This window comes from Macrotis lagotis, chromosome 2 (assembly GCF_037893015.1).
Source record: "Macrotis lagotis isolate mMagLag1 chromosome 2, bilby.v1.9.chrom.fasta, whole genome shotgun sequence".
Lineage (NCBI taxonomy): Eukaryota > Metazoa > Chordata > Mammalia > Peramelemorphia > Peramelidae > Macrotis > Macrotis lagotis.
In genome coordinates, this window is record NC_133659.1 from 254,721,357 (window position 1) to 254,731,506 (window position 10,150).

General features: G+C 41.1%; 1 protein-coding gene across 1 annotated transcript; it reads left to right on the plus strand.

Moving 5' to 3' along the window:
* The first annotated feature begins 2,051 nt into the window (after window positions 1–2,051).
* LOC141511615 (keratin, type II cytoskeletal 4-like) lies at window positions 2,052–9,838 on the plus strand. The gene is made up of 9 exons (XM_074220734.1): window positions 2,052–2,631; window positions 2,793–3,013; window positions 3,936–3,996; window positions 5,080–5,175; window positions 5,745–5,909; window positions 7,181–7,306; window positions 7,737–7,957; window positions 8,537–8,571; window positions 9,227–9,838. The coding sequence occupies exons 1-9, from the start codon at window positions 2,095–2,097 to the stop codon at window positions 9,493–9,495; spliced, it is 1,731 nt and encodes a 576-aa protein (XP_074076835.1). The 5' UTR covers window positions 2,052–2,094; the 3' UTR covers window positions 9,496–9,838.
* Window positions 9,839–10,150: the final 312 nt, after the last annotated feature.

Here is a 10,150-nt window from a genome sequence, read left to right on the forward strand (position 1 = left end):
TTAGAAATCAATTAGTCTAATCTCATTTTATAGGTGATGAAACATGTTCTCAGAGGTTTTTTGACTTTAAGTTTATATGAAATTTTTAAACATATTCATAGAACAAAATTCATTTACTGAAGAGTAGCTAAAAAAGTATCCAGCATTTAAACAAGTTTGCAAAGGGTTTTTATATGTGTTAGGTTAGCTCATTTGATCTTCAAGCAACATGTGAGTTTGTTGCTATGTTTAGGTGCTATGATTATTTCCATTTTACAGATGAGGAATTTGAGACCCAGAGAGTTTAAATCCTTGCTCAAGGTGACACAACTGGTAAAAGTTTGGGGCAACTGCAAGTTTCCTGATTTATCTGTGCCACCTACTTTATATAACTATTACATATATATATATATATATATATATATATATATATATATACATTCTTATAATATACTCTGTTTAAGAACTAGTTAGTGATAACTTTCAGGAATCATTATACATATTGAGATGTTTTTATTTTGTATTCAGAATCAAGACACTTTTTTATTGAATTTATTTTATTTTATTTAAGACAATGGGGTTAGGAGTGACTTGCCCCAGGTCACACAGCTAGGCAATTATTGTGTATGAGTCTGAATTTACACTCAGGTCCTCCTGACTCCAGGGCCAGTGCTCTATCCACTGTGCTACCTAGCTGCCCTCAAGACACTTCTTTAAGACACACAGTACTTTTTTTCTTTATAAAAAAAATCTAAGTTTTGTTAACACCTCAAAAACACCTTATATAAATTGTAGATCAGGAGAGATTGTATATGAAACTTTAATGTCCTCCCTTCTTTTGCTTCCTTGCTTCCCTCTTCACTTGCTTTCCTCCTTCCCTTCTTCCCTCCTTCCCTGCTTCCTTGTTTCCTTCCTTGTTTCCTTCCTTCCTTCCTTCCTTCCTTCCTTCCTTCCTTCCTTCCTTCCTTCCTTCCTTCCTTCCTTCCTTCCTTCCTTCCTCCCTCCCTCCCTCCCTTCCTTCTTTCCTTCCTCCCTCCCTTCTTTCCTTTCTCCCTGAACTGTGATGAGTATTAGTAACTTTCAAATGAATTTCAAAGGTGAATGCATTGAAATGACTGCCTGGGGAGGACCTACAGTTCTTTCTATGATCTACTATAACAGAGCTATTTTTTTCTCCCATTTGAAAAACTGAAAAAAAATTTATTTAGTGCATTTTGAATGTGTTATCTAGTTATTTCTTTTGGGAATGACATGAAAGCTATGGGGTTGAGTGGAATAAAAGCTAAACTTTGAGTTGGGTGTTATTATTTGCACCTGGAGTCTGATATTTACTAACTGTTGGATGATTTGCTCCACCTATTGAGGTAAGAAGTATTGAAATTGGCACCAGAGGATCTGAATTCAAGTCCATTTTCCTCCTGCTGTGTGCCCTTGCTCAAGTTTCTTAATCTTTCTGGGCTGTTGTTTTCTCATCTGTAACCATGGTGATGGCAGAACTTGCATCATATTCCTCACAATGTTGTTGATAGGAAAGAGCTTTGTCAGCCATTGAGGTGCATTAGCAGTATGAACAATTTGATGCTTCTTGCGGGGAGTAGACTTAAGGAGGGGTCCACTTTTTTCATCATCCCAGTACTTAGAGCACCTCACATTCTCTTTTGAGCTGCTTTTTTGACCTGTTCTATCAGGTCAAGGACTGAGTGATGGGAATAGATTAACCAAGTTCCTGAGGAAAGGAATAAGGCACAAGTCACCTAATTGAATTTGCATCCTAAGCAGTTGGTGCCTTGAGGCTTTAGGGTTGGGCCAAGTCCTGGCAAGAAATAAGTTTACCCATCAAAGGAGAGCCTACAAATTTCAAGTTTGGTGGAGACAAACCAAAACTAATTGGGGGGAAAAGGCACTCAGCTGGGGAGTTGGCGATTAGGGCAGTGGTGCGCTTCATATTTGAGCCATTGACCTATTTTGTCGGGAGAACAAAGCACAGGAAGGTTTCAGAATAATTCACTGACTCTCCTGTGTCCTATAAAAAGGGCCTTTCCAATCCACTGTCATAGTGGATTCTTGTTCTTTCTTTGCTTTCTCAATTCTGTTGTCTCTCTGCAACCTAAGGAAATGCTGAGTCATCAGTCCACTTGGTCATCCCAGACCAGTAAGGGCTTCAGTGGATGCTCTGCCATGTTCTCTGGCCAGAGCCACACCAGCTCTAGGAGATCCAAGTCAGCTTCCCAATCAGGAGGGATGAGCATGGCCACTACCTGTGCCATGATAAATGGGGGTTTTGGCAGCAGAAGCATGTACAACTTAGGAGTAAGCAAGAAGATCTCCTGTAGTGTGACTGGGCCCAGCTTCTATGGTGGCCAGAGTGGCAGCTTTGGTGGAAAAGGAATGGGCATTGGTTTTGGAGGAGGATCCTATAGCTTTGGAGGTAAAACTGGTAGCTCTGGAGGAGGATTCGGCAGTATCAGAGGTGGCACCAGTGGTCTTTGTTTTTCTGGGGGTTTTCCCCTTGGCATTCAAGAAGTGAGCATTAACCAGAGTCTCCTGCAGCCCCTCAATGTGAAGCTTGATCCTCAGATTGGAGTGTTAAAGACTCAAGAAAAGGAGCAGATTAAAACCCTCAATAATAAATTTGCCACTTTTATTGACAAGGTGAGTGTTCATGGCTATGTATTAATTTGGAAGGAGAGAATAATGGCACCTACTGAGACCTCTAAGACTTGGGCTCAAGACTGTCTTGAAAATTAGCACTGTAGATCTGGTGACTTCAGTTGGGATTGCCCAATCTTCTTTTTTTCTTATTGGATTTATAGGTTCGGTTCTTGGAGCAACAGAACAAAGTTCTAGAGACAAAGTGGTGCTTCTTGCAGCAGCAGACAGAGAGTTCCAACTCTAGTTCCAATAAAGTGCAGCCATTTCTTGAGTCCTACATCAACTGCCTCCAATCCCACCTGGATGGGCTTCTCAGGGAGAGGAGTAATTTGCAGGGAGAACTAAGTATGGTGCAGAACCTGGTGGAGGAATACAAGAAAAAGTGAGTGATGGAGGCATTCAAAAGAACAATCCATTGCTTGTTCCTGTAATTAATGAGGGGGTCATGATTCATATCAAATAGTAGATAAGACCCTACAGGGGGGGGGCATTTTCTTTCCTTAATGCTAAGATTCTTGTAGTATGTAGGCTAGAAGCAAAGGAGGTTTTAGTTTTAAAGCTTCACCTTCTGGTGAAGTGGCATATTTTCAAGAATTATCATGTATGGCAGGTTGTTGAGGATGTTGTTGAAGGTTCATGTTCTCAATGACTTTTGAGGTCCTTTCCATCTCTAGAATGCCATATATTTAACTTCTTTCTGACACTGTACATTGGTATCTTTGGGAATCAAAAATGTACAGAGAGTAGATAGAAGGGCATACTGTTTGTCATCCATGGACATGCACTTTTCTCTTCTGTCAGACTAAGAATTCTCTGACTGCAGGATTTCTATCACATTTCTCTAATTTTGTTTCTTCCTGATGTAGTATCCTTCCTATTTTCATGAATAGGGGACTTTGGGGGGGGGTAGAATTGGAGCAGAGATACGTAATTTCAAATATAGATCCAAAACTTTTTTCTAACTTACATTCTGGAAACACTTAGCAGTTAATGACTTACAAATGGTTTCCCCTCAGTCCCAGGATATTAATACACGTGCTAGGATATAAATTTGCTTGGAGAGTGTAGATACAATCATGCAGAGCTTCACTGAACTAGGTCTCTTCTCTCCTATCCTCTGATCTCTCTTGTCCTGTTGTTTGAACTGTCCTATCTTCTCTTCTCCTGATTTTTCTCCTCTCCTTCTCTTTCTTTTCCTCTCCTCTATTTGTTCTCTCCTCCCCTTTTTTAACCTTCTCCTCTCTTCCCTTATTCTTTCCTCTCCATTCCTTTCATTTCTCCACCCCTTCCCCTCTTTCCTGCAGGTATGAAGATGAAATTAATAAGCGAACCACAGCTGAGAATGATTTTGTGGTGCTGAAAAAGGTAAACTGGGCAATGAAGCTGAGCAGTTCAGGGTTAAATGACTGGAGGACTGGGAGGGGTGGGAGGTAGTAGCAAATTGAGGGAAGGTGGAAACGTGCCTGACTTGTTAGTATTGGGTTGAGTAGAATCTAAACAACTTTCACTCAAATGGCAGACCAAATTCCCATGATGCCATGGATGAAACTCCTCAATGGTTACTCTATTGTGGTCTCTAGAAAGGACCAGGTGATTCTCTAGAGTAGGGAGTAACTAAAATATGGAAGCTGGTCCTTCTAGTGCCAGTCAATAAACATTTATTAAGCACCTACTATATGCCAGAGACTGCACTAAGTGAGTAATGCATATGCTTTGGAAATCTGTTCCTATGGTTCCTTTCAGGAACACTACCACCTAGCACCATGAATCTAAAAGGTAACTGGTCCAATGTCTGTGACTGAGCTACTCCTGGAGGTCAAACTCAACTTCCAAAATGCTTTGAACTCTTCAGAATAAGTTTCATTTATAATTTTAACTATGTAGTCCAATTATATTTAAAATTATAACTATATTAGAAGAAATGATTGTGATATACTTTGCAAAGGCTAATTTCAAGACATTAGGACTAAGGATGCTTTGGACCAGAGGATCGAGTAGAGTGGAAGGGTCACTGACTTAGGAATCAGAGGACTTGAGTTCAAATCTCACTTCAGATACTACCTGGATGAACTTGGACAAATAAGTAGCTTCTCTCTGGATCTCATTTTCTTCAATGGTAAAATGAAGGGCTGGATTGATGGTCTCTGTCCCTTCCAGCTCTATATCTACAATCCCTAAGGTCCCTTGGAACTCCAGTTTGACCACTTATTCATCCTTAAGTCATTTAACAGCCTTGGAACCTCATTCAGCAAAACCAGGGCAAAATATATATGTACTAAGTTCCAAGGACCTGTGCTGAGGGGGTGGCAGGTGAGGTAGAACTGACCCTCACCTACTGCCACCTCACCACATGTCTCTGATAGTAGGGTTACTCATAAGCATGAACTTGGTATGAGATCTGATCAAATTATGACATCCTAACAATGGAACTACAATTCTTTCTGCTAGGATGTGGATTCTTCCTATATGACAAAAGTGGAACTGGAGACCAAAGTAGAGAGCCTGTCAGATGAGATCAACTTCCTGAAGGCTCTCTATGAAGCTGTAAGATTCTGGGTCCTTTCTTCCCACTCTGGCATTGGGTGGTTGAGAGGGTGGGAGAGTAGGTGAGGAATGCTTTTCCCCATAAATTAGACAATGAGCCACCCTTGTTCTCAACTAGAATCAGGGCTTCCTCTATTTCCCCAATTCTTCCCTTTTACTAGAATCTCGTAGACCTGAATTCAAAATCTACTTGATACTAATTGCACATCTGTGGGCAATCCCTCTCCTCCCATTTGTTGAGGAGAAAGTGTTTAGTAAGACCTAGGGGGCTTTAGAAAGAGGAAATAAAAAGACAATTCTTTGTCCTTCCTCAATTCACCTCTGGAGCTCTTCCTCCCCAGTCCCAGGACCCTTAGGGTCTTTCCAATTAGAATTTCAAGTCAATCCATCTTTAGGTGCTTAGGGATGTGGGTGAGCATGGATCCTATCTCCTGACTTCTTAGCCAGATTGTTAGTGAACCCAGCTAGCTGATTGATTACTTTAAGATCATACCTTTTTGCCTGGGAGTGATTTGGAATATCTTGAAGAACTGGGGGTGATAAGGGAACTGTTTCTTCTGTGTGAGCAGGAGTATACCAAAGTGCTATCAGAAATAAGTGACACCTCTGTGATCGTCTCCATGGACAACAACCGGAGTCTGGATCCGGACAGCATCATTGCCGAAGCCAAAGCTGTATTTGAAGAGATGGCCCAAAAAAGCAAGGCTGATGCTGAGGCCCTATACCAATCCAAGGTGAGCAAAGCCCCCCCCAATCTACTTGAGCCCCACCAATTCTTCTTTTCTAGGATCTATTTCCTCTTCAGTCATCATTTATATAACTTCTCTTCCTGCTCCTTTTTTCAGAGAACAGTAAAAAATCAATTCAATTCAACATTTCATTGTTCCATGCAATCTCAGATTTGGAAGGGACCTCAGAGATTTACCTTTAAGAAGGGCTACCTTTCCCTAAAAAAGATTTCCCCACCAAATCCCTAACAAGATAGTGTCCAACCTCTGATGGGAGACAAAGAGTGAAGGGAAACTCATCTCCTGAGGTCATCAATTCTACTATTGGATAGCTTTATTTATAGGGAGTTTTCCTCCTATATGTAAGCTAAATTTACCTCTCTGTAATATATGGGAACCTTGAAGGTCATCGAGTCTGTTTCATTTTTACAGATGAGGAAACTGAGATTCAGAGGAATTAAGGTCATATAGGCATTCAAACAGCAGAGTTGAGATTTCAGGTTTCTGTGAGTCCAAATCCCATTCTATTTCCACTGAAACAAACTACGGGCTGCTCCTAGTTCTGTTTTTTTCCTGTAAGGCAATGGGGTTAAGGGACTTGTTCAGGGTCACTCCTAGTTCTGTTCTATGGGGCTAAATGGAAGAAGCTTTTTCCACATGACAACCTAGCCAATGCTTGGGGAAAATTAGATTTCTTTTCAAGGATAACTTTGCCTTCTGTCTCCTTCTGTCACCCCCAGTTCTGTTCACAGTTCTGAGTCTGACATAATCTTTCTTTCCTTCACTCTCCTCTGGGTAAACTCCCAAATCCTAAAATGGGGCATCTAAAACTGAACACACTAAGTACAGTAGAACTACCATCTCCCTTGTTTTGGATCCTGGGACTTTATTAAAACCATAGCTCCTGCTATGTCTTTTGTGTACAAAGTTGAAAGTCAACAGAATCCATCTTCAAAGAGCTTATGATCTCTTAGCATCAGCCTGGAGGGAATAGAATAGTTTCCCATCATCCTACCCCAAACTTTCCATCCACTAATGAATTACACTGGAAAATTGGAAAGTAAGTTTGGCAGAGGTATGTGTCCCATTAGGGCTCTCAAGATCTATTGTTTTAGATCTTAAGGGGCAAGCATATGCTGCATTTGTGACCTGCCCACTTTAAAATTGCAGTGTGAATACTTCTGCAACTAACTTGATCATTTTCTTCTCTGCTTCTTTTTTCTCTTATGTCTGGGTCCCTGAAGCTAATTCTTCTTTTCTCTTCCCTTCTCCTCCAGCTTGGAGAGCTGGAGATCACAGCTGGCAAGCATGGAGATGACCTGAGGAGCACCAAGAGTGAGATTGCTGAGATCACCAGGATGATCCAGAGGCTACAGGCTCAGATAGAAAGCGTTAAGAAGCAGGTAGGAAGCAGCTCCTTTCACATCTGAGATTCAGATACTTAAGGAGGCTTCCCTCTCTGTCAATTGTGGGAAGAACTTTCAGAGGGAATAGGGGATATTCCATGTAATAGCTGTTGGGTTGAAGGGGAGTTCAGGTCCCATTCAACAATTTGCTAATAACTTTATCAGGATAGGATAGAGTTTCTAGGGACTGGACCCATGAATGCCTTTTCTTATCCCAGAAAAGATGTACAAAGATGTTTCACATAGTACCTGAAATGGACACTGGTCATCTGTCAATAGGCTTGCCCTTGATGACTGTCAACAGTGGTCCCAAGATGGCGGAAGGAGATTGTCTAGTCACATAGGTGAAAGTTTCTTCCAGAGGGCAAAGGCAAGGGAACAATTGGGCTGCTGCAAGGATTTCATAGTCCCTTCTCCCTCTCCAAAGAATGCGAACTTGCAGACTGCCGTCGCAGATGCCGAACAACGTGGGGAACTTGCCCTTAAAGATGCCCAGGCTAAGCTGGCTGAGCTCAGGGAAGCCTTGCAGCAAGCCAAGGAGGACCTGGCCCACCTGCTCCAGGAGTACCAGGAACTGATGAATATCAAACTGGGCCTGGATATTGAGATTGCCACCTACAGGAAGCTCCTAGAAAGTGAGGAGTGCAGGTGAGATATCAGTAAAGGATGTTAGGTTGAAACAGCTCTAGAGAGCAGTCAGTCATCTCTCCATTACTTATGTCCTGGAATGTTGTTACAACAATAATAGCTCATGTTTATATAGTATTTTATAAATTATTTCCTCCCAGCAACCCTAAGAAATAAGTAGTATGAATCGTATAACATTATACAGAAGGAAAAACTCAGTCTCAGAATGGTTGCCTAAGTGAATGAAGCTAGAAAATACAGGAAGCAGGATTTGGATCTGGGGCTTCTATCTCTAATTCTAGCGTTCTTTACATAAATATTTATTAATATTCTTATAACATAGGATAATATATTATATGTAATTTATTATAATATATGTATTAGTATATTTAATATTATACACTAATATACTACTTTGTCTCTCTCTGTTAAGTTTTAGGAGCCAGGTCTGGCCAACATTTAATTCTTTTTTTTTGAAATATATGTTGAATTTATGTTATCCTTAGATGGAGAAGAAAATAATACATAGCAAACTTCCAACATTTAATTCTTTCCTAGATAAGTTCTCTGTCCTAATATTTGCTTTCCTTTTCTAAATAGAATGTCTGGGGAGTGCCAAAACACTGTGTGTATTTGTAAGTATCCTATTCCTTTCATTTTATATGATTGAAATACCATTCTTCTTGAAACCACATAACTTGGTTCTATTCAGTTAGTTCATCTAGATATCCTTTCCTCAATACTTTCATAGTTTTAGCCAGCTAAGTTCCATCCTTGTTATATGTTGTGGGGGAGAGCTGGTAAGGGAAGTGTTAAAGAGGAGAAGATTTGGGACTTTGAGGTGTCCAAAAGGAACCACAGGTCAACTTTCCCAATCACCCAAGGAAAGGTATCTTTTGGGACCAAGTCTGGATCTTCCTGAATCCAAGATAAGATTGTATTTTTAACATTCACCTGGAATCCTCCATTCTTAGTGTGCTTTTCTTTAGTGCTTTTCTTCCCAATTTGAGGAATTTTTTGATGACTATTCCCTTGTAACTCTAGTTCCCTTTATCCCATCTCTCCCTGCCCCCTCCCCCCCCAACTCTGATGTCTAGATCCATTTCTGGCTGAGTCCATTTCTGTTTTTATCCTGGAGTTGGCCTCCTTTCTTAGACCTTGAAGGTCTGTTTCCTATTTCCTGTGCCTTTATCCCATTACTTCTACCCTAGTGCTCATGACTATGGGGCTGCTTCTCCAGTTAGCTGTCAGCTTAAGACATAGGTGACCACTGATTTATCCTCTCCACAGCTGTGGTCAGCAACACTAGTAACACTATTGCTTCTGGAGGCCATTCCAGTGGAGGCAACAGAGCTGGACAAGGTACTGGAGGAAGCAACATCTCAGGTTCTGGCTCTAGCAATCGTGGCAGCCAGAGTGTGACAACTGGCCAGAGCTCCCAGTCTGGAAGCAGAAGAGTCACCATTGACCAGAGTACTGGAGGGAATGGCAGCTCACCTTTGACCAGGATCATCCAGACCACTACCACCAGCAGCCAACGTTCCACGACCAAGTATTAAGGTTTAATCACTGTCCTGGCTCCTCATTACTCTCCTCACCCTCTGGATTAAGAGTAGAGTCTGAGAGATGTCTTCTTTGGACTTGGTGCCATTATGAGTGGGCTAAGGCACAGGGGAAAGTTTGATTTGTATGTTCACTTGTCAGGGATTCTGTAGAAGAGATTTCTGTTTCATGTATTGATTGGACTAGCTGACCTCTAAGGTTATCTCCAAATCTGAGGTTTCTGTGATAAAAGTTGGGGTACTTCCTTTAGAATTCTGTCCACTTCCAATCCCAGCACGGTCTTGTGCTTGGGCTCTCTCTTCTCCATCTTTCTGTTCTTCAATAAACTAGTGTATGATATACTGCATTTTGGTTTTGTATATGTTGTAGAAAATGGGGATCCATATTACTTTTCTGAACAGGAAAATGATACCTTGTAACTAGATCAATATATACAGGGGTTGGAAATAGGGAAGAGGCTGAAGGCACTGGAGCCCATATTGGAGTAAGTGGAACCTCATGACCTTCCTGAATGTCCTTCCAGCATCCTTCCTTCTCAAAGTGGCATGATGAGTCAGAATAATGAACTTGTAATGTCAGGCTTATCACAACCCTAAATTGGTTCAAAAGTCATTTTTTTTAGAATTTTCCTAAATGGATAATCAAGGTAAA

Excerpts from the sequence above, each read along its gene's own strand:
- LOC141511615 (XM_074220734.1), top strand. The coding sequence starts at position 2,095 with ATGCTGAGTCATCAGTCCACTTGGTCATCCCAGACCAGTAAGGGCTTC. Across the intron at positions 2,632-2,792 it reads TTGCCACTTTTATTGACAAG|GTTCGGTTCTTGGAGCAACA; the intron begins GTGAGTGTTCAT and ends TTGGATTTATAG. Across the intron at positions 5,176-5,744 it reads TGAAGGCTCTCTATGAAGCT|GAGTATACCAAAGTGCTATC; the intron begins GTAAGATTCTGG and ends CTGTGTGAGCAG.